The 24,055-nt window shown below is 42.9% G+C and overlaps 1 protein-coding gene across 3 annotated transcripts in view; it reads right to left on the bottom strand.

Annotated features, from left to right (window-relative positions):
- Positions 1–1,603: 1,603 nt before the first annotated feature.
- The window catches only part of LOC311164685 (uncharacterized protein), a 29,793-nt gene continuing 7,341 nt past the window's right edge, over positions 1,604–24,055 (bottom strand). The window contains exons 5-10 of one of the 3 annotated variants that reach the window (XM_084224223.1): positions 22,893–23,483; positions 22,763–22,803; positions 14,119–14,176; positions 8,413–8,452; positions 3,761–3,877; positions 1,604–1,826 (exon numbers count right to left, since the gene is read on the bottom strand). In XM_084224223.1, the coding sequence (XP_084080349.1) occupies positions 1,624–1,826; positions 3,761–3,877; positions 8,413–8,452; positions 14,119–14,176; positions 22,763–22,803; positions 22,893–23,483 (1,050 nt within the window). In that variant the 3' untranslated portion in view covers positions 1,604–1,623. Of the gene's footprint in view, positions 1,827–3,759; positions 3,881–8,412; positions 8,453–11,123; positions 12,030–14,118; positions 14,177–22,762; positions 22,804–22,892; positions 23,484–24,055 lie in introns of those variants that run through there. The other 2 variants (XM_084224224.1, XM_084224222.1) reach the window with 2 other exon arrangements.

Genomic DNA, 24,055 nt, shown 5'->3' with positions numbered 1-24,055 from the left:
AAAAGATGTGGGAGGGGCAAACCAGACTTAATGAGGGGGAGGGGCTTAAGGGATAGGGAGGGGTTTAAAGGTGTGGGGGAGGGGCTTAAAGGGGTGTCGGAGATGCAAATTACATGTTAATGAGGGGGAAGGGCTTTGGGAAGAGTGGGAGGGGATTAAAGGGGAGGGGCTAAAAGGGGTGTGGGAGGGGCAACCAAGACTTAATGAGGGGGAGGGGCTTAAAGCATAGGGAGGGGTTTAAAGATGTAGGGGAGAGGCTTTAAAGGGGTGTGGGAGATGCAAATTCCATGTTAATGAGGGGGAGGGGCTTAGGAAGAGTGGGAGGGGCTTAAAGAGATGTGGGTGGGGCAAACCAGACTTAATGAGGGGGAGGGGCTTAAGGGATAGGGAGGAGTTTAAAGGTGTGGGGGAGGGGCTTACGTAACGGGTGCGGGAGATGCAAATTACATGTTAATGAGGGGGAGGGGCTTAGTGAAGAGTGGGAAGGGATTAAAGGGGAGGGGCTTTAAGAGATGTGCGGTGGGGCAAACCAGACTTAATGAGGGGGAGGGGCTTAAGGGATAGGGAGGGGTTTAAAATGTGGGGGAGGGGCTTAAAGGGGTGTGGGAGATGCAAATTACATGTTAATGAGGGGGAGGTGCTTAAGGGATAGGGAGGGGTTTAAAGGTGTGTGGGAGGGGCTTTAAGGGGTGTAGGAGATTGCAAATTCCTTGTTAATGAGGGGGAGGGGCTTAGTGAAGAGTGGGAGGGGATTTAAAGGGGAGGGGCTTTAAAAGATGTGGGTGAGGCAAACCTGACTTAATGAGGGGGAGGAGCTTAAGGGATTAGGAGGGGTTTAAAAATGTGGGGAGGGGCTTAAAGGGGGTGTGGGAGATGCAAATTACATGTTAATGAGGGGGAAGGGCTTAAAAGGGAGTGGCTTAAAGAGATGTGGGATAGGATTAAAGGGATGTGGGAGGGGCAAACCAGACTAATGAGGGGGAGGAGCTTAAGGGATAGGGAGGAGTTTAAAGGTGTGGGGGAGGGGTTTAAACGGGTGTGGGAGATGCAAATTACATGTTAATGAGGGGGAGGAGCTTAGTGAAAAGTGGGGGGCTAAAAGAGGTGTGGGAGGGGCAAACCAGACTTAATGAGGGGGAGGGGCTTAAGGGATAGGGAGTGGTTTAAAAGGTGTGGGGGAGGGGCTTAAAGGGGGTGTGGGAGATGCAAATTACATGTTAATGAGGGAGAGGTGCTTAAGGATAGGGAGGGGTTTAAAGATGTGGGGGAGGGGCTTAAAGGGGCGTTAGATATGCAAATTTCATGTAAATGAGGGGGAGGAGCTTAGTGAAGAGTATGAGGGGCTTAAAGGGGTGTGGGAGGGGCAAATTAAACTTTAATGAGGGGGAGGGGCTTAAAGAGGTGTGGGATATGCAAATTACATGTTAATGAGGGGGAGGGGCGTAAAGATGTAAGGGAGGGGCCAAAGAAACAGTGGGCGTGGCTTATGAGAAAGGGGAGTGGCTTTAAGGTGGCGTTGGAGGGGGAGGAGCTTGATAAAGCGTTGTGGGAGGGGTTTAGGGCATTGTGGCGGGGCTTGGGGTGGGGGGCGTGGCCTCACCTGGGTGACGGTGCGGCAAATCTTCAGGTGGGGGGAGGGGAGCAGCAGCGAGGGGGGGGAGGCGGAGCCGCCCGGGGGCGGGGCCTGAGTTGGAGGAGGCCACGCCTCCCTTTGTCAGGCCCCTCCCCTTCGGCTCCTGGCCCCTCCCCCAAGAGGGCGAGCCGTCGCCGCCCCCCTCCAGCAGCTCGGCCCCCGCCCCCGGCGCGGATCTCGGGGATCAGGTTCTGGAAAATTCCGGGGGGAAAAGTGAAAAATTGGGGAAATTTGGGGAAAAAAATGGAAATTTGGGGGGAAATTGGGAAAGTTTTGGGGAAAAATGAAAAATTTTGGGGGAAAATGGAAAATTTTGGGGGAAAAATGGAAAATTTTGGGGGAAAACCAAAAAATTTTGGGGGAAAATTGGGGAGAAAATGGAAAACTTTGGGGGAAAAATAAAAATTTTGGGAAATTGGGGAAAAAATGGAAAATTTAGGGGGAAAAATGGAAATTTTGGAGGAAATTTGGGGGAAAATCGGAAAATTTTGGGGGAAAATTGGGGGAAATTGGGGAAAAAATGGAAAATTTGGGAAAAAATTGGGCGGAAATTGAAATTTGGGGGGAAAAATGTGAAATTTTGGGGAAAAAATTGAATATTTGGGGGAAAAATGGAAAATTTTGGAGAAAAATGGAAAATTTGGGGGAAAAATTGGGGGGAAAATGGAAAAATTTGGAGGAAAAATGGAAAATTTGGGGGGAAAAATGGAAAATTTGGGGGATTTTTGGGTAAAAAATGGAAAATTTGGGGGAAAATGGAAAATTTTGGGGGAAAATTGGGGAGAAAATGAAAAAATTTGGGGGAATTTTGGGGGAAAATGGAAAAATTTTGAGGAAAAATAGAAAAATTTAAAGGAAAATTTAAGGAAAAATGGAAAATTTGGGGAAAAACCGGAAAATTTTGGGGAAAAAATTGAATATTTGAGAGAAAAATCGAAAATTTGGGGGGAAAAATGAAAATTTTGGGGAAAGGTTTGGGGGAAATTGGGGAAAAAATGGTAAAATTTGGGGAAAATGGAAAATTTTGGGGAAAAAATGGAAAATTTGGGGGGAAAAATGGAAAATTTGGGTGAAAAATGGAAAAATTTTGGGGGAATTTTGGGGGAAAATAGAAAATTTTGAGGAAAAATGGAAAATTTCGGGGGAAAAATTGGAAAATTTTGGGGAAAATTGGGGAGAAATGGAAAAATTTGGGGGAAAATTGGGAAAAAACGGAAAAATTGGGGAAAATTGGGGAGAAAAATGGAAAATTTGGGTAAAATTGGGGAGAAAAATGGAAAATTTTGGAGAAAAATGGAAAATTTGGGGGGAAAATGGAAAATTTGGGGAAAAAAGGACAATTTGGGGGGAAAATTGAGGGGAAAATGGAAAAATTTGGAGGAAAAATGGAAAAAATTGGGGGAAAAATGGAAAATTTTGGGGGAAAATTGAGAAAAATCTCAATTTTGGGGGGTTAAAATGAGAAAAAAATGTGAATTTTTACCAAAAAAACCAAATTTTGGCCTTAAAAATTGGGAATTTTTGGGGAAAAAAAAGGGAATTTGGGGCTGAAACATGAAAGGAAAAAAGGAGAAATTTTGGGGAAAAAAAATCTGAATTTTGGGGGCTAAAAATGAGAAAAAAATGTAAATTTTTACCCAAAAATAGGCAAATTTTGGCCCAAAAAATGGGGAAAAAAATGGGAATTTTTTGGGAAAAAAAAGGGAATTTTGGGTTGAAATATATAAAAAAAAAGGAGAAATTTTGGGGAAGTAAATCTGAATTTTTGGGGCTAAAAATGAGAAAAAAAAGGTAAATTTTTACCAAAAAAAAGGCGAATTGTTGGCCTAAAAACAAGGGAAAAAAACAGGGAAAAAATGGAATTTTATTAAAAAAATTTTAATTTTTGGGCTGAAAAAGGAAAGAAAAAAAGGAGAAATTTTTGGGGAAAAAAATTTGAAAATTTAAGGCTAAATAATAAGAAAAAAAAGCGAATTTTTACCCAAAACCCCCAAATTTTGCCCTAAAAAACCGTAAAAAAAATCGGTAAAAAACTGTGGATTTTTCCTGCACCCCCAGCAGTGAATCCCCGTTAATTAGCGCTAATTAGGGTTCGTTAATTAGCGTTCTGGGGTGTTTGTGCCCACTTGAGCGAGTCGGTGCTGATGCTGATCGAGGGTTTCTTGGGGGCCGTCGCCCCCCAGCGCCGCTTCCGGGGCCCCCCCGCGCCGGCCCCGCCCCCGTCCGCCTCCAGGCTGCCCCGGGCTGCTAATTAACATAATTAATTAATTAATTAGTCCCATTAATTACCCATTAATTCAGTCATTTAATCCATTACTTAGACCTTTGTTTAATTAATAATCAATTAATTAGCGCACCCCCCAATGCCATCAATGCCAGCCCCGCCCCCGTTCGCCTCCAGGCTGCCCCTGGCTGCTAATTAATGACCTTAATTAATTAATTAGGCCATTAATCAGCCCTTTATTCATTCATTTAATCCATTATTTACCCCATGGTTTAATTAATAGTCTATTAATTAGCACCCCCACTGCACTGGCCCCACCCCCCGTCCGCCTCCAGGCTGCCCCGGGCTGCTAATTAATAACACTAATTAGTTAATTAGCCTACTAATTAACCATTAATTCATTCATTTATTCCATTATTTAGCCCTAAATCTCATTAATTTATCCATTAATTATCGCCCCCCCCGCGCCGGCCCCGCCCCCGTCCGCCTCCAGGCTGCCCCGGGCTGCTAATTAATGACACTAATTAGTTAATTAGTCCATTAATTAACCCTTAATTCAGTCATTTATTCCGTTATTTAACCCTAAATTCGGTTATTTATCCCATTATTAATGGCCCCCCCCTGCACCAGCCCCGCCCCCCGTCCGCCTCCAGGCCTGCCCCGGGCTGCTAATTAACATAATTAATTAATTAGTCCATTATTAAACCCCTTATTTAATAATTTAATCCATTATTTAACCCTTGGTTTAATTAATAGTCTATTAATTAGCGCCCTCACTGCACTGGCCCCAGCACCGTCCGCCTCCAGGCTGCCCCGGGCTGCTAATTAACGACACCAATTAATTAATTAGCCCATTATTAAACCCCTTATTTAATAATTTAATGCATTATTTAACCTTGGTTTAATTAATAGTCTATTAATTAGCACCCCCACTGCACTGGCCCCACCCCCGTCCGCCTCCAGGCTGCCCCAGGTTGCTAATTAACGACACTAATTAATTAATTAGCCCACTAATTAACCATTTATTTACATTATTTAACCCTAAATCTCATTATTATTGCATTAATTAGTGCCCCCCCACACTGGTCCCCACCCCCGTCCGCCTCCAGGCTGCCCCGGGCTGCTAATTAATGACACTAATTAATTAATTAGCCCACTAATTACCCATTAATGAAATCATTTATTCCGTTATTTAACCTTAAATCCCATTATTATTGCATTAATTAGGACTCTCCCCACACTGGCCCCACCCCTGTCCGCCTCCAGGCTGCCCCGGGCTGCTAATTAATGACACTAATTAATTAATTAGTCCATTAGTTAAGCATTAATTCAGTCATTAAATCCATTATTTAACCCTTATTTTAATTAATTATTCCATTAATAGCGCCCCCTATACCGGCCCTGCCCCCGTCGGCCTCCAGGCTGCCCTGGGCTGCTAATTAACGATCCTAATTAATTAATTACTCCACTAATTAAGCCTTAATTCAGTCATTTAAGCCATTACTCAACCGTTTGTTTAATTAAAAATCAATTAATTCGTGCCTCCCTGCACCAGTTCCGCCCCCGTCCGCCTCCAGGCTGCCCCGGGCTGCTAATTAACGACACTAATTAATTAATTAGCCCACTAATTAACCATTTATTTACATTATTTAACCCTAAATCTCATTAATATTGCATTAATTAGTGCCCCCCCACACTGGTCCCACCCCCGTCCGCTCCAGGCTGCCCCGGGCTGCTAATTAATGACACTAATTAGTTAATTAGTCCATTAATTAACCCTTAATTCAGTCATTTATTCTGTTATTTAACCTTAAATATCATTATTATTGCATTCATTACGCCCTCCCTGCACTGCGCCCGCTCCCGTCCGCCTCCAGGCTGCCCCGGGCTGCTAATTAATGACACTAATTAGTTAATTAGTCCATTAATTTAACCCTTAATTCATTCACTTAATCCATTATTTAACCCTTAGTTTAATGAATTATTCCATTATTAGCGCCCCCTATACGAGCCCTGGCCCCGTCCGCCTCCAGGCTGCCCCGGGCTGCTAATTAACGACACTAATTAATTAATTAGTCCATTAATTAACCCTTAATTCATTAATTTTAACCATTATTTTAACCCTTAGTTTAATTAATTATTCCATTATTAGCGCCCCCTGCACCAGCCCCGCCCCTGTCCACCTCCAGGCTGCCCCAGGCTGCTAATTAATGACACTAATTAATTAATTAGTCCATTAATTAACCATTAATTCAGTCATTTATTCCATTATTTAACCCTAGATCTCATTATTATTGCATTAATTAGTGCCCCCCCCGCGCCGGTCCCACCCCCGTCCGCCTCCAGGCTGCCCCGGGCTGCTAATTAACATCACTAATTAATTAATTAGCCCATTAATTAACCCTTAATTCAGTCATTTAATCCATTATTTAATCCTTGGTTCAATTAATAATCCATTAATTAGCGCCCCCCCAATGCCATCAATGCCAGCCCCGCCCCCATCCGCCTCCAGGCTGCCCCTGGCTACTAATTAATAACCTTAATTAATTAATTAGGCCATTAATCAGCCCTTTATTCATTCATTTAATCCATTATTTACCCCATGGTTTAATTAATAGTCTATTAATTAGCCCTCCCCACACTGGCACCGCCCCCGTCCGCCTCCAGGCTGCCCCCGGGCTGCTAATTAATGACACTAATTAATTAATTAGTCCATTAATTACCCATTAATTCAGTCATTTATTCCATTAATTTAACCCTAAATTCAGTTATTTAACCATTATTAATGGCGCCCCCCGTGCCGGCCCCGCCCCCGTCCTCCTCCAGGCTGCCCCGGGCTGCTAATTAACATAGTTAATTAATTAATTAGTCCATTAATTAACCACAAATTCATTCATTTAGTCCATTATTTAGCCCTTAATTTAATTAATAATCAATTAATTAGCGCCACCCTGCACTGGCCCCACCCCAGTCCACCTACAGGCTGCCAATTAATGACCTTAATTAATTAATTAATCCACTCATCAACCCTTAATTTAGTAATTTCATCCCATTATTTAACCCGTTAATTTAATTAATAATCAATTAATTAGTGCCCGTCCCTGCACTGGCCCCGCCCCCGTCCGCCTCCAGGCTGCCCCTGGCTGCTAATTAATAACCCTAATTAATTAATTACCCCATTAATTAACTCTTCAGTAAATCATTTAATCCATTAGTTAGCCATCAATCTGGTTTATTAATCCATTAGTCCCCGCCCACTTTTATCATTAATTAGTCAATTCCCCGCCCCTTTGTGCATTAAACCTCCTAAGCCACACCCACCTCATTTGAATATATGAATAAAACCATCCTATAGAGCCCACAGCCATTTAAATGCTTAATTTGCATATGTAACCCCTCCCACTCCCCCTAAACAAACCCCCTTAAACCCTCCCCCTTTCTCACCCTCATTTCCATATTAAACCCCTCCCACTTCCCTATCCAAATCCCATTTTAAGCCACGCCCACTTCCCTTTAACCCGCACCCTCATTACCATATTAAACCCCTCCCACTCCCCTAAACAAATCCCATTTAAAGCCACGCCCACTTCCTCTTTAACTCCCACCCTTTCCTCACCCTCATTTCCATAATAAACCCCGCCCACTCCACTAAACAAATCCCTCTTAAGCCACGCCCATTTCCCCTTTAATTCCCACCCTCATTTCCATATTAAACCCCTCCCACTCCCGTAAAGAAATGTCCATTTAACCCCCACCCTCATTTCCATATTAAACCCCTCCACTCCCCCCATAAGAAATCTCTCTAAGCCACGCCCACTTCCCTTTAACCCCCACCTTCATTTCCATATTAAACCCCTCCCACTCCCCCATAAGAAATCCCTTTAAAGCCACGCCCACTTCCCTTTAAACCCCGCCCCTTTACAACCCTCATTTCCATATCAAACCCCTCCCACTCCGCTAAACAAATCCCCTTCAAACCCCGCCTCCTTACCGACCCTCATTTCCATATTAAACCCCTCCCACTACCCTAAACAAATCCCTTATAAACCCCACCCCTTTCTCACCCTCATTTCCATGTTAAACTCCTCCCACTCCCCTATCCAAATCCCATTTAAAGCCACGCCCACTTCCCTTTCAACCCCATCCCTTTCCCACCCTCATTTCCATATTAAACCCCTCCCACTCCGCTAAATGAATCCTCTTAAACCCTGCCCCTTTCCCTCCCTCATTTCCATATTAAACCCCTCCCACTCCCCTAAACAAAACCCATTGTAAGCCACGCCCACTTCCCTTCAATCCCCAACACTCATTTCCATATTAAACCACTCCCACTCCCCATAACAAATCCCATTGTAAGCCACGCCCACTTCCCTTTAACCCCTACCCTCATTACCATATTAAACTCCCTCCCCACTCCCTTAAACAAATCCCATTGAAAGCCACGCCCACATCCCTTTAACCCTCATTTCCATATTAAACCCCTCCCACCCCCTCCCCGTTAAAACCCCACCCCTTCCCCACCAAGCCCCGCCCCCTTTAGGCCACGCCCACTCACACAGCACCGCAATCTTCCTCTTGAATCCCCTGGGCGTGGCCTGGCGAGAGACGGGGGCGGGGGCCAAAGGGAGGGAGGGCGGGGAGGAGGGGGAGGGGGGCGTGGCATCAGCAAAAAGAGGCGGAGCTTAATCTCCACACCCCCTTTTAGCTCCACCCCTTTCTCCCCCCCCAAGCCCCTCCCACACTTCCATATTTGGCGCGAAGGGGGCGGAGTCCGCGGCTGCCAAAAGTTCCGGTTTTTCACCCCAAAATTTTGGGGCTTTTCGGGTCCTTTTCACCCCAAAAAATGGAAATTTTGGGGCTTTTTGAGTCCTTTTCACCCCAAAAATTGAAATTTGGAGGTTTTGAGTCCTTTTTGCCCCAAAAAATGGAAATTTTGGGGTTTTTTGAGTCCTTTTTCACCCCAAAAATTGAAATTTTGGGGTTTTTTGAGTCCTTTTCACCCCAAAAAATGGAAATTTTGGGGCTTTTCGGGTCCTTTTTTACCCCAAAAAATGGAAATTTTGGGGTTTTTGAGTCCTTTTTTTGCCCCAAAAAATTGAAATTTTGGGGTTTTTTGAGTCCGTTTTTCACCTTAGAAATGAAAATTTTGGGGTCTTCAGGTCCATTTATCCGTCCCAAAAAATGGAATTTTGGGCTTTTCGGGTCCTTTTCTACCCCCAAAAATTGGAAATTTTGGGGTTTTTTTGAGTCCTTTTTGCCCCAAAAAAATGAAATTTTTGAGGGTCTTTGGGTCGTTTTTTTCGCCCAAAAAAATTGGAATTTTTGAGGTCCTAAAAGTCGATTTTTAATCCAAAAAATGAAATTTTTGCAGGGTTCAGAGTCCGTTTTTCACCTTAAAATGAAAATTTTGGAGGTTTTCAGTCCATTTTTGCAGATTTTGGGGTCTCAAACTCCGTTTTTGACGATTTTGGGGTTTGTGGCTCCGTTTTCACCCCAAAAAATGAAATTTTGGGGTTTTTTGAGTCCATTTCTTCTCAATTTTTGGTGATTTTGGGGTCTCAGGCTCTGTTTTCACCCAAAAAATTGAAATTTTTGGCTTTTCTGAGTCCATTTTTTGCAATTTTGGGCGTTTTGGGCTCCGTTTTCACCCAAAAATTGAAATTTTTGGCTTTTTTGAATCCATTTTGGCGATTTTGGGGTTTCTGAGTCCATTTTTCACCCAAAAATTGAAATTTTGGGCATTTTTGAGTCCATTTTTGCCCAATTTTTGGCCATTTTGGTGGTTTTGAGTCATTCTTCACCCAAAAATTGAAATTTTTGGGCATTTTTGAGTCCATTTTTGCCCCATTTTTGGCCATTTTGGTGTTTCTGAGTCCATTTTTCTTCCAAAAATGACGATTTTGGGGTCTCAGGCTCCTTTTCTGCCCCATTTTTGCAGATTTTGGGGCATTTCCGAGTCCGTTTTTGCTCCATTTTGGGGTTTCTGAGTCCGTTTTTCCCCATTTTTGGCCGTTTTGGGGTTTCAGTGTCCATTTTTGGCCAAAAAATCGGGAATTTGGGGCATTTTTAAATCCGTTTCTGTTCCATTTTTTATGATTTTGGGGTCTCCAGCTCCATTTTCACCCAAAAAATTGAAATTTTGGGCCTTTTCTGCTCCATTCTTGCAGATTTTGGGGTTTCTGAGTCCGTTTTCCACCCAAAAATGACGATTTTGGACATTTCAGAGTCCATTTCTGCCCATTTTTGGCTCTCAGCTCCGTTTTCACCCAAAAATTGAATTTTTGGGCGTTTCTGAGTCCATTTTTGCCCAATTTTGGGGTTTTGAGTCCATTTCTGCCCAATTTTTGACCTTTTTGGGCATTTCCGAGTCCATTTCTGACGATTTTTGGGTTTTCTGAGTCCATTTCTGCCCCACTTTGGGTTTCTGAGTCCATTTTCACCCAAAAAATGAAGATTTTGGGCATTTCCAAGTCCATTTTTGCAGATTTTGGCATTTTTGAGTCCATTTTTGCCCAAATTTGGGTTTTCTGAGTCCATTTGTGCCCCATTTTTGGGGTTTTTGGGCATTTCCGACTCCATTCTTCACCCAAAAATTGAAATTTTGGGCGTTTTCAAGTCCATTTTTGCCCCATTTTTGACCTTTTTGGGCATTTCCAAGTCCATTTTTGCAGATTTTGGGCATTTCCGAGTCCATTTTTGCCCAATTTTGGGGTTTTTGAGTCCATTTTTGCCCAAAAAGTGACAATTTTGGGCATTTCCGAGTCCATTCTTGCAGATTTTGGGGGTTCTGAGTCCATTTTTGCCCAATTTTTTGGCAATTTTGGGCATTTCTGAATCCATTTCTGCAGATTTTGAGGTCTCTGAATCCATTTTCACCAAAAAAAATGAAGATTTTGGGCATTTCCGAGTCCATTTTTTGCCCAATTTTTGGGTTTCTGAGTCCATTTTCACCCAAAAATGTCGATTTTGGGCATTTCCGAATCCATTTTTGCCCAAATTTTGCAGATTTTGGGCATTTTCAAGTCCATTTTTGCCCTATTTTTGACCTTTTTGGGCATTTTTGTGTCCATTTTTGCAGATTTTTTGGGGTTCTGAGTCCATTTCTGCCCCAAAAATGACGATTTTTGGCAATTCCGAGTCCATTTTTCACCCAAAAAATGAGATTTTGGGCATTTTCGAGTCCATTTTTGGATTTCTGAGTCCATTTTTGCCCCAAAAATGACGATTTTGGGGTTTTTTGAGTCCATTTTTGCCCAATTTGGGGTTTTCTGAGTCCATTTGTGCCCCATTTTTGGGGTTTTTGGGCATTTCCGACTCCATTCTTCACCCAAAAATTGAAATTTTGGGTTTTTTGAGTCCATTCTTCACCCAAAAATGAAATTTTGGGCATTTCCGAGTCCATTTTTGCAGATTTTGGGCATTTCTGAGTCCACTTTTGCCCCATTTTTGTTGATTTTGGGGTCTCAGGCTCCATTTTCACCCAAAAATTGAAATTTTGGGCATTTCCGAGTCCATTTTTGCCCAAATTTTGGCAATTTTGGGCTTTTTGAGTCCATTTTTGGTGATTTTGGGCATTTCCGAGTCCATTTTTGCCCAATTTTGGGATTTTGAGTCCATTTTTGCCCCATTTTTGGGTTTTTGGGCATTTCCGACTCCATTCTTCACCCAAAAATTGAAATTTTGGGGTTTTTGAGTCCATTTTTCCCCCATTTTTGGTATTTTTGGGCATTTCTGCGTCGCTCTCGGCCCCGATTTGGGCGTTTTTGGGGTTTTTGAGTCCATTTTTGCCCCAAAAATGACGATTTTGGCAATTCCAAGTCCATTCTTCACCCAAAAATGACGATTTTGGGGTTTTTTTGAATCCATTTTTCCCCATTTTGGGTTTTTTTGAGTCCATTTTTCCCCATTTTTGGGGTTTTCTGAGTCCATTTTTGCCCAAATTTTGGCAATTTTGGGGTTTTCTGAGTCCATTTTTCCCCATTTTTGGGTATTTTTGGGCATTTCTGCGTCGCTCTCGGCCCAATTTTGCCGTTTTTGGCCCCGTTTTTGGCGCTTTTTTGGGGTTTTTTTTGGGGAATTTCTGCCTTCAGGGGGGGTCCCCGAGTCCTTTTTGGGGCCCTTTTGGGGTTTTCCGGAAGGTTCCGAGGCCGGGGGGGGTTCCGGAAGGTTCCGCTGGGTGCCCAAAAAAGAGACGTGTGGGGGGTGCGGGGGGGGTGGGGGGAGGGGAGGGACCCCGGAAATTTGGGGGGGGAGGGGGAAGGGGGGAGGGGGGGGGGGAGGGGCCCAGGTTTGGGGGGAAAAACCCCGGGATTGGGAAAATTGGGGGAAAAAAATTGAAATTTTGGGGGGAAATTGAAATTTTGGGGGAAAAATTGAAATTTTGGGGAAATTTTTGAAATTTTGGGGGGAAAAAATTGAAATTTTGGGGAGAAAATTTAAATTTTTGAGGGAAAAATTCAGAATTTTGGGGGAGAAAATTTGAATTTTGGGGGAAAAATTCAAAATTTTGGGGGGAAAAATGCAAATTTTGGGGGATAAATATCAAAATTTTGGGGAAAAAATGCAAATTTTGGGGGGAAAAAATCAAAATTTTGGGAGAAAAATACAAATTTTAGGGAAATAAAATTTTGGGGGAAAATTTAAATTTTTGGGGGGATAAAATTGAAATTTTGGGGAGAAAACTTTAAATTTTGGGGGTAAAAATTCGAATTTTGGGAGATAAATATCAAAATTTTGGGGGAAAATTTAAATTTTTGGGAGAAAATTTGAATTTTGGGAAGATAAATTTGAATTTTGGGGGAAAAAATCAAAAATTTTGGGGGTAAAAAATCAAATTTTTGGGAGGAAAATATCAAAATTTGGGGGAAAATCAATATTTTAGGGGTAAAAAAGCAAATTTTGGGGATAAATCTGAATTTTGGGAAATAAAAATGAAAATTTTGGGGAGAAAATTTAAATTTTTGGGAGAAAATTTGAATTTTGGGAAGATAAATTTGATTTTTGGGGAAAAAAACCAAAATTTTGGGGGTAAAAATGCAAATTTTGGGGAATAAATTTGAATTCTGGGGGTAAAAATTCGATTTTTGGGAGATAAATATCAAAATGTTGGGGGTAAAAATGCAAATTTTGGGGAGAAAATTTAAATTTTCTGGGTAAAAATGCAAATTTTGGGGGGAAAATGAAAATTTTGGGGAATAAATGGAAACTTTTGAGGGGGGAAATTGAAATTTTGGGGGAAAAAACCACCAATTTTGGAAAAAAAAAGACCAATTTTGGTTGTAAAAAATCCAATTTTGGGTTAAAATCCCCCAATTTTGGGTTAAAAATTCCCAATTTTGGGTTAAACTCCCCCAATTTTGGGTTAAAAAATTCCCAATTTTGGGTTTAAATCTCCCAATTTTTGGGTTAAAATCCCCAATTTCAGGTGACAAAACCCCAATTTTGGGTTAAACTCCCCCAATTTTGGATTAAACCCCCAGTTTTGGGTTAAACAATCCAAATTTTGGGTTAAAACTCCCCAATTTCAGGTGACAAAACCCCAATTTTGGGTTCAAACTCCCCATTTCAGATGACAAAACCCCAATTTTGGGTTAAAACCCCAATTTTGGGTTTAAAAAAAAATCCCAATTTTGGGGTTAAAAAATCTCAATTTTGGGTTCAAATCTCCCAATTATGTGTTAAAAACTCCCAATTTTGGGTCAAAACCCCCCAATTTTGGGTTAAAAAATCTCAATTTTGGGTTAAAATCCCCCAATTTTGGTTTTAAAACCCCCCAATTTTGGGTTAAAACTTTCCAATTTTGGGTTAAACTCCCCCAATTTTAGGTTAAAAATTCCCAATTTTGGGTTAAAACCCCCCAATTTTGGTTCCAATTTAAGGCTAAAATTCCCAATTTAGGGTTAAAAAATCCCAATTTTGGGATAAAATCCCCCAATTTTGGGTTAAAAAATCCCAATTCTGGGTTAAAAAATCCAAATTTTGGGTTTAAAAATCCTAATTTTGGGTTAAAACCCCCCAATTTTAGGCTAAAAAATCCCAATTTTGGGTTAAAAAATCCCAATTTTGGTTTAAAACCCCCCAATTTTTCTCCACCCCCCCAATTTGGGGCCAAACCTGGAAAATTTGGGGATTTTTTGGAGCCTCCCCTCCCCCTCCCGGGCCCTCCCCTCCCCCTTTCCCCTCCCCTCCCCCTCCCAGCGTGGGGTTTAGCCCCGCCCCCTCCCGCCGTGGCCCCGCCCCCTTTTCCCGTTGCCGGGGTTACCTCGGGGGGGGCGGGGCTGGGGGCGGCTCCCGGCTCCATGGGCGGCGCCGGCTCCGAGCTGGGGGGGCCAAACCGGGCAACTTTGGGGCTTTTTGGGGCTTTTTGGGGCTTTTTGGGGTTTTGGGGATTTTTGGGAGTTTTTAAACCTTCATAAAAAGCCCAAATTCCCCCCAAAATTGGCTTTTCCACCCCCAAAAATCACTTTTTTTCCCATAAAACGGCCCGATTTTCACTCAAAAGTCCCAATTTTACCTCAAAATTCCCCAAGTTTCCCTCAAAATTCCCCATTTTCCCCTCAGAAAACCCAATTTCCCCTAAAATCCCATTTTCCCCTCAAAAACCCCCATTTTCCCCAAAAACCTCCCAATTTCCCCTCAAAAATTCCCAGTTTTCCCTTAAAGACCCTGATTTCCCTCAAAATTCCCCATTTTCCCCTCAAAAAACCCCTCATTTCCCCTCAAAACACCCATTTTCCCCTCACAAAACACAATTTCCCAAAAAATCCCCATTTTCCCCTCAAAAAACCCCCAATTTCCCCTCAAAAATCCCTTTTTTCCCTCAAAAAACCCCTATTTTGTCCCCAAAATTCCCAATTTCCCCTCAAAAATCCCTTTTTTTCCCTCAAAAATCCCCAATTTCCTCCCCAAAATCCCTTTTTTCCCACAAAACCTCCCAATTTCCCCCCAAAATCCCAAATTTCTCCTAAAAACCTTTAAATTTCCCTAAAAAATCCCTTTTGTTTCCACAAAACCTCCCAATTTCCCCTCAAAAATCCTGTTTTCCCCCAAAATCCCCAATTTCCCCCCAATAATCCCTTTTTTCTCACAAAACCTCCCAATTCCCTTTAAAAATTCCCAATTTCCCCTAAAAACCCCAAATTTTCCCTCAAAAATCCCCATTTTCCCCTCCAAAAAACCCAATTTCCCCTCAAAAATCCCTTTTTTCCCCAGAAAACCTCCCAGTTTTCCCTAAAAACCCCAATTTCCCCTAAAAACCCCAATTTCCTCAAAAAAACCTCCAATTTCCCCAAAATTCCCCATTTTCCCCTCAAAAATCCCTTTTTCCCCAAAAAACCTCCCAATTTCCCCTCAAAATGCCCCATTTTCCCCCCAAAATCCCCAATTTTCCCTAAAAAGCCCCAATTTCCCCCCAAAACTTCCCAATTTTCCTCAAAATTCCCCAATTTCCCTTTAAAATTCCCCAATTTCCCCTCAAAAATCCCCTTTACCACACAAAACTTCACAATTTCCCCTCAAAATCCCCAATTTCTCCTAAAAACCTTGAATTTCCCCTAAAAAACCCCAATTTTCCCACACAACCTCCCAATTTTCCCTCAAAAATCCCCAATTTTCCTCAAAATTCCCCATATTACCCTCAAAAAACCCCAATTCCCCCTCAAAAATCCCATTTTCCCCACAAAACCTCCCAATTTCCCCCCAAAATCCCCAATTTCTCCTAAAAACCTTGAATTTTCCCTAAAAAATCCCTTTTGTTCCCACAAAACCTCCCAATTTCCCCTCAAAAATTCCAAATTATCCCTAAAAGCCCCAAATTTCCCTCAAAATTCCCCATTTCCCCTAAAAACCTCTAATTTTCCCTCAAAAAATCCCAATTTCCCCTCAAAAATCCCTTTTTTCCCCAAAAACCTCCCAATTTCCCCCCAAAATCCCCAATTTCTCCTAACAACCTTGATTTTTCCCTAAAAAATGCCTTTTTTCCCCACAAAACCTCCCAATTTCCCCTCAAAAATCCCCAGTGTTCCCTAAAAGCCCCAAATTTCCCTCAAAATTCCCCAATTTCCCATCAAAAAAACCCCAATTTTCCCTAAAATCCCCATTTTCCCCTCAAAAACCCCCAATATCTCCTTAAAAATCCCGTTTTCCCTCAAAATTCCCCATTTTCCCCTCAGAAAACCCAATTTCCCCTAAAACTCCCATTTTCCCCTCAAAAAAAACCATTTTCTCCTCATAAAATCCCAATTTCCCCTCAAAATGCCCCAATTTCCCCCCAAAATCCCCAATTTTCCCTAAAAACCCTCAATTTCCCCCAAAAAACCTCCCAATTTTCCTCAAAATCCCTGATTTTCTCTAAAAAATCCCAAATTTTCCCTCAAAAATTCCCAGTTTTCCCTAAAAATCCCCAATTTCCCTTAAAAACCTCTGAATTTCCCTCAAAAATCCCCATTTTCCACCTAAAACCCCCAATTTTCCCTCAAAAAACTCCATTTTTCCCTCATAAAATTCAATTTCCCCCTCATAAAAATTACTTTCCCCAAAAATCCCCTTTTTTCCCCTTAAATCCCCTTTTTTCCCTCAAAAACCCCCATTTTCCCCCCACAAAATTAAAATTTCCCTCCCAAAATTCAAAATCCCCTCACAAAATTCAATTTTCCCCTCGTAAAAATTAAAGTTTCCCCAGAAATCCCCATTTCCCCCTCAAATCCCCTTTTTTCCCTCAAAAACCCCCATTTTCCCGTCACAAAATTCAAATTTCCCTTCCAAAATTAAATTTTCCCCTCATAAAAATTATAATTTCCCCAGAAATCCACATTTCCCACTTCAAACCCCCTTTTTCCCCTCACAAACCCCCATTTTCCCCTCATAAAATTCAATTTCCCCTCATAAAAATTAAATTTTCCCCAGAAATCCCCATTTTCCCTCCTCAATTCCCCATTTTTCCCTCACAAAATTCAAATTTCCCTCACAAAATTCAATTTTACTCTCATAAAACATAAATTTTCCCCAGAAATCCCCATTTCCCCCCTCAAATCTCCTTTTCCCCTCACAAACCCCCATTTTTCCCTCACAAAATTCAAATTTACCCCCACAAAATTCAAATTTCCCTCACAAAATTCAAATTTCCCCTCATAAAAATTAAAATTTCACCAAAATCCCCATTTTCCCACCTCAAATCCCCTTTTTTGTGTCAAAACCCCCAATTTTTCCCCCACAAAATTCAAATTTCCCTCACAAAATTCAATTTTCCCCTCATAAAAATTAAATTTTCCCCAGAAATCCCCATTTTCCCCCTCAAATCCCCTTTTTTCCCTCAAATAACCCCATTTTTCCCTCACAAAATTCAAAATTCCCCTCCCAAAATTCAAAATCCCCTCACAAAATTCGATTTTCCCATCATAAAAATTAAAATTTCCCCAAAATCCCCATTTTCCCCCTTCAATTCCCCTTTTTTCCCATCACAAAAATCAAATTTCACATAACAAAATTCAATTTTCCTCTCATAAAAATTAAAATTTCACCAAAATCCCCATTTTCCCTCTCAAATCCCCTTTTTTCCCTCTGAAATCCCCATTTTCCCGTCACAAAATTCAAATTTCCCTTCCAAAATTAAATTTTCCCCTCATAAAAATTATAATTTCCCCAGAAATCCACATTTCCCACTTCAAACCCCCTTTTTTCCCTCACACAATTCAAACTTACCCTCACAAAATTAAATTTTCCCCTCATAAAAATTAAAATTCCCACAGAAATCCCCATTTTCCCCCTTCAATTCCCCTTTTTTTCCCTCACAAAAATCAAATTTCACATAACAAAATTCAATTTTCCTCTCATAAAAATTAAAATTTCCCCAGAAATCCCCATTTTACCCCCTCACAATTCCCCTTTTTTCCCTCACAAAATTCAAAATTGCCCTCACAAAATCAAATTTCCCCTCACAAAATTCAATTTTCCCCTCAGAAATCCTCAAATTACCTCAAAAATCCCCATTTTCCCCACAAAAACTTTAATTTTCCCCTCAAAAATCCCCGTTTTTCCCCTCAAAAATCCCCATTTTCCCCTCACAAAAATCCCCTTTTAAACCCCTCAAATTCACCTCAAAATTCCCTTTTTATCCCCAAATTCCCCTTTTTTCCCCTCAAAAATCCCCATTTTCCCTCAAACCCCCCCACTTTTCCCTCAAAAATCCCCATTTTTCCCACAAAAACCTCAATTTTTCCCTCAAAAATCCACATTTTCCCCTCAAAAATCCCCGTTTTTCCCTCAAACCCCCCCACTTTTCCCTCAAAAATCCCCATTTTCCCCACAAAAACCTTAATTTTCCCCTCACAAAAATCTCCATTTTCCCCTCACAAAAATCCCCTTTCCTCCCCAAACCCCCTTTCCCCTCACGACCCCCTCCCATCCCCCTGCCCCTCTCCCGCCTTCCCTTTTCCCCTCAAAATTCATCAAATTCTCCTCAAAATTCCCTTTTTATCCCCAAATTCCCCTTTTTTCCCCTCAAAAATCCTCGTTTTTCCCTCAACCCCCCCCACATTTCCCTCAAAAACCCCCATTTTCCCCACAAAAACCTCAATTTTTCCCTCAAAAATCCCCATTTTCCCCACAAAAACCTTAATTTTTCCCTCAAACCCCCCCACTTTTCCCTCAAAAATCCCCATTTTTCCCACAAAAACCTCAATTTTCCCCTCAAAAATCCCCATTTTCCCCTCACAAAAATCCCCTTTCCTCCCCAAACCCCCTTTCCCCTCACGTCCCCCTCCCATCCCCCTGCCCCTTTTCCCTTTTCCCCTCAAAATTCATCAAATTCTCCTCAAAATTCCCTTTTTATCCCCAAATTCCCCTTTTTTCCCCTCAAAAATCCCCGGTTTTCCCTCAAACCCCCCCACATTTCCCTCAAAAACCCCCATTTTCCCCACAAAAACCTCAATTTTTCCCTCAAAAATCCCCATTTTCCCCACAAAAACCTTAATTTTCCCTCATACCCCCCCACTTTCCCCTCAAAAATTCCCATTTTCCCCTCAAAAACCTCAATTTTCCCCTCAAAAATCCCCATTTTCCCCACAAAAATCCCCACTTTTCTCTCAAACCCCCCATTTTTCCCTCAAAAATCCCCATTTTCCCCACAAAAACCTTAATTTTTCCCACAAAAATCCCCATTTTCCCCTCACAAAAATCCCCTTTTCCCCCCAAACCCCCTTTCCCCTCACCACCCCCTCCCATCCCCCTGCCCCTTTCCCGCCTTCCCTTTTCCCCTCAAAATTCATCAAATTCTCCTCAAAATTCCCTTTTTATCCCCGAATTCCCCTTTATTCCACTCAAAAATCCCCGGTTTTCCCTCAAACCCCACCACATTTCCCTCAAAAATCCCCATTTTCCCCACAAAAATCCCCGTTTTTCCCACAAAAACCTTAATTTTTACCTCAAAAATCCCCATTTTTCCCTCAAAAATCCCCGTTTTCCCCTCAAACCCCCCCACTTTTCCCTCAAAAATCCCCATTTTTCCCACAAAAACCTCCATTTTCCCCACAAAAACCTCAATTTTTCCCTCAAAAATCCCCATTTTCCCCTCAAAAACCTTAATTTTCCCTCATACCCCCCCACTTTCCCCTCAAAAATCCCCATTTTTCCCACAAAAACCTCAATTTTTCCCACAAAAATCCCCATTTTCCCCTCACAAAAATCCCCCTTTCCCCTCACGACCCCCTCCCATCCCCCTGCCCCTCTCCCGCCTTCCCTTTTCCCCTCAAAATTCATCAAATTCTCCTCAAAATTCCCTTTTTATCCCCAAATTCCCCTTTTTTCCCCTCAAAAATCCTCGTTTTTCCCTCAAACCCCCCCACATTTCCCTCAAAAACCCCCATTTTCCCCACAAAAAACCTCAATTTTTCCCTCAAAAATCCCCATTTTCCCCACAAAAACCTTAAATTTTCCCTCAAACCCCCCCACTTTTCCCTCAAAAATCCCCATTTTTCCCACAAAAACCTCAATTTTCCCCTCAAAAATCCCCGGTTTTCCCTCAAAAATCCCCATTTTCCCCTCACAAAAATCCCCCTTTCCCCTCACGACCCCCTCCCATCCCCCTGCCCCTCTCCCGCCTTCCCGCCGCCCCTTTCCCCTCCTGCTCCCGGTTCCCTCCCCGTTTTTCGCCATTTTTCCCCTTTTTTCCCGTTTTCCCCCTTTTTTCCCCCATTTGCCGCCTCACCCCGCGCCCCCTCCCCCCCCCGCTATTGTGCGGGGCGGCCGCAGCCGGGCGGGGCCGCCATCTTGCCGCGATCCCAGCATGCCCCGCGCCGCAGAGAAGGCGGGGCCGCCAGGCGTGGCCAATAGGCGACGCCGCGGGGGGCGGGGCGGTGAAAAACCCGCCAATCACCGCGCGGGGAGGGCGTGGTTAAGCAACAGCAGAGCTGCTGCATAAGGAGTTAAAGAGGGGCGGGGTTTTTGCCTTATAAGGAAATAGGAAGGCGGGGTTTATGCTAATGAGGGGCTTTGAGGGGGCGGGGTTAGAAGGGGCTGGCGATGCCATATATGGGCAGGCCACGCCCACAGCGGCCCCCAGACCCAATTGGGGACCCCAAAACCCCAAAAATCCCCAAAATTTCCCCCAAAATCCCCCCCAGACCCAATTCAGGACCCCCAAAATAACATCAGAGCCATTCAGGGAGCCCAGGACCCCCCAAATTCCCCAAATTTACCCCAAAATTCCCCCCCAGATCCAACTGGGAACCCCAAAACGACCCCAGACCGAATTTAGGGACCCCAAAATCTCCCAAAATTGCCCCAAAAATTCTACCAGGACCCCCCCAGACCCACTGTGGGAGTTAAAGACCCCAAAATTTCCTAAAATTGCCCAAAATTCTTTAAAACTCCCCCACAGTTCTCACAAATCCCCACAAAATTCCCCCAAAATCACCCAAAAAAATCCCCAAAATCCCCCAAATTTGCCCCAAAATCCCTCAAAACGTCCCCAAAAATCCTCAATTTTCCCCAAATTCACTTCAAATCCCTCAATTTTCCTCAAAATACCAAAAATTCCCCCCAATTTCCTCAAATTTTCCCACAAAATTCCTCAGTTTTCCCCAAAATAGCCAAAATTCTTCCAAAATTCCTCAGTTTTCCCCAAAATAGTCAAAATTCACCCCAAATTCCTCAAATTTTCCCCAAATTTCCTCCAAACTGCCTCAAAATTCCTCAATTTTGCTCAAAATTCCCCCAATTTTCAACAAAATTCTTCATTTTCTCCAAGAATTCCCAAAAATTTCCTCAGTTTTTACCAAAATCCCCAAAATTTCCCCCAAAACTGCCCCAAATTTCTTCAAATTTCCCTCAAAATTCTTCATTTTTACCAAAATTGCTTCAATTTCCCCAAAACTTCCCTCAAAATTCCTAAAATTTCACCAAATTCACCCAAAATTCCCCTAAAATCCCCAAATTTCCTCTAAAATCCCCCAAATTCCTCAATTTTTCTCAAAATCCCCCAAATTTCTCCCAAAATTCCACAAAATTCCCTCAGAGTTCCCAAAAAATCCCAAAAAAGTCCCAAAACCACCCAAATTTCCCCCCAAACTCCCAAATTTCCCCCAAAATCCCCATTTTTTCCCATAAAATTCCCAAATTTCCCCCAAAGTCCCCAGAATTTCCCTTAAATTTTCCCCAAAATCCCCAAATTCTCCCAAATTCCCCAAATTTTTCCCATAAAATCCCCAAATTTCCCCCAAATCCCCCAATTTTTTCCCCAAAATTCCCAAATTTCTCCCAAATTTACCCAAATTTCCCCAATTTTTCCCATAAAATCCCCAAATTTCCCCCCAAATTCCCAAATTCCCCCAAATTTTCCCAAAATCCCCCAAATTTCCCCCAAAATTTCCCCCAAAATGCCCAAATTTCCCTAAAAAACCCCAGGATTTCCCTAAATCCCTCAATTTCCCCCAAATTTTCCCACAAAATCCCCAAATTTCCCCAAAATTTTCCCAAAATCCCGCAAATTTCCCCCCAAATCCCCAGAATTTCCCTAAAATTTCCCCTAAAATTCCCAAATTTCCCCAAATTCCCCAATTTTTCCCATAAAATCCCAAATTTCCCCTCAAAATTCCCAAATTTCCCCCAAATTTTCCCAAAATCCCCAATTTTTTCCCATAAAATCCCAAATTTTCCCCCAAAATTCCCAAAATCCCCCAAACTTCCCCCAAATTCCCCAATTTTTTCCCACAAAATCCCCAAATTTCCCCAAAAATCCCCAGATTTCCCCCAAAATTCCCAAATTTCCCCCAATTTTTCCCAAAATCCCCCAATTTCCCCAATTTTTTCCCTCAAAATCCCCAAATTTTCCCCAAATTTTCTCCAAAATCCCCAAATTTCCCCCAAATGTTCCCAAAATCCCCAAATTTCCCCAATTTTTTCCCCCAAAATCCCCCAATTTCCCCAATTTTTTCCCCCAAAATCCCCCAAATTTCCCAATTTTTCCCATAAAATCCCCAAATTCCCCCCAAATTTTCCCAAAATCCCCCAAATTTCCTCCAAATTCCCCAATTTTCCCCATAACATCCCTAAATTTCCCTCAAAATCCTCAGAATTTCCCCCAAAGTTTTCCCAAAATCCCCAAATTTTCCCCAAATTTTCCCAAATTTTCCCATTTTTTTCCAATAAAATCCCAAAATTTCCCCCAAAATTCCCCCAAATTTCCATTTTTTCCCATAAAATCCCCAAATTTCCCCCAAATTTTCCCAAAATCCCCCAAATTCCCCATTTTTTCCCATAAAATCCCCAAATTTCCCCCAAAATTCCCAAATTTTCCCAAATTTCCCCCAAATTTTCCAATTTTTTTCCCCCAAAATCCCCAAATTTTCCCAAAATTTCCCAAATTTCCCCCAAATTTCCCTCCCTCCCCCCCTCGCCCCTCCCCCACTCACCTCTCCTCCTCGGGGGGGTCCCCGCGCTGCCCCTCCCCCTCCTGGAGACACAATTTGCATATTCAGCCACGAGTGGGCGTGGCTTCCATTAACCCCTCCCCCTTCCCCAACAAACCCCGCCCCCACTCACCTGAGCCCCGCCCCCGGGGGGGGAGGGGGGGGCGGACGAGGCCGACGAGGAGGAGGAGGAGGAAGAAGGGGGGGAGGGGCGGGGAGGGGGCGGAGCCTCGGCGCTCAGCAAGGGGGGGAGGGGCTCTTCCTCCTCCCCCTCCCCCTCTTTTTTAAGCCCCTCCCCCTCCTGCGGTTGCTCCGCCTCCTCTTTTTCAGGCCCCGCCCCCTGCAGGGGGGGAGGGGAGGGGCTTCCCCCGCTGGGGGGAGGGGAATCCCCGCTAGGGGGCGTGGCTTTCTCCTCCTCCGCTTCCGGTTTGGAATCCGCTTCCTGTTCAGGCTCCGCCTCTTCTTGTTTAGGCTCCACCTCTTCCTGTTTGGGTTCTGGCTCCGCCTCCTGGTTTGGCTCCGCCTCCTTTTCGGGTTTTTTTGGGGCGATTTCTGAGGATTTTGGGGTTTCTTCCTCTTCTTCTTCCTCCTCTTCTTCCTCCTCTTCCTCTTCCTCCTCCTCTTCCTCCTCCTCCCCCGCCGGGCCCGAGGAGGGGGCGGAGCGACGGCGGCGGGGGGCGGGGCCGAGCTCGGGGGTGGGGCCGGGGGGCGGGGCCGAGCGAGTCTGGAGGGAAAAGAAGAAAAATGGAAAAAATTGAGCAAAATTAAAAGAATTTGATCCAAAATTGGAGAATTTGAGCCAAAATTGACCCAAAATTTGGAAAATTTGACCCAAAATTGAGAAAATTTGACCCAAAATTTGGAGAAATTGACCCAAAATTGGGAAAATTTGACCCAAAATTGAAGAGTTTGAACCAAAATTGGGGGAATTGGAGCCAAAATTTGAGAATTTGACTCAAAATTTGGAGAAATTGACCCAAAATTTGGGGAATTTGACCCAAAATTGAGAAAATTTGACCTAAAATTGGGAGAACTTGACTAAAAATGAGAAAATTTGAGCCAAAATTGGTAAAATTTGAACCAAAATTGGGGAATTTGACCCAAAATTGGGAGAATTTGACCCAAAATTGGGGGATTTTGACCCAAAATTGGGAGAACTTGACCCAAAATCGCCAAAAAAATACAAGAAAAATCCCAAAAATAATCAAAACCCCGAAATTCAACCAAAAATCCCCCAAAATCCCCCATAAAAGCCCCAAAATCCCAGAAATTCCCCCCAAAATAATGAAAAAACCC

The sequence above is a fragment of the Fringilla coelebs genome (assembly GCF_963513975.1).
Source record: "Fringilla coelebs genome assembly, chromosome: 34".
Lineage (NCBI taxonomy): Eukaryota > Metazoa > Chordata > Aves > Passeriformes > Fringillidae > Fringilla > Fringilla coelebs.
Note: the sequence above shows the minus strand (reverse complement) of the source record. Positions and strands in the feature narration are given on the sequence as shown.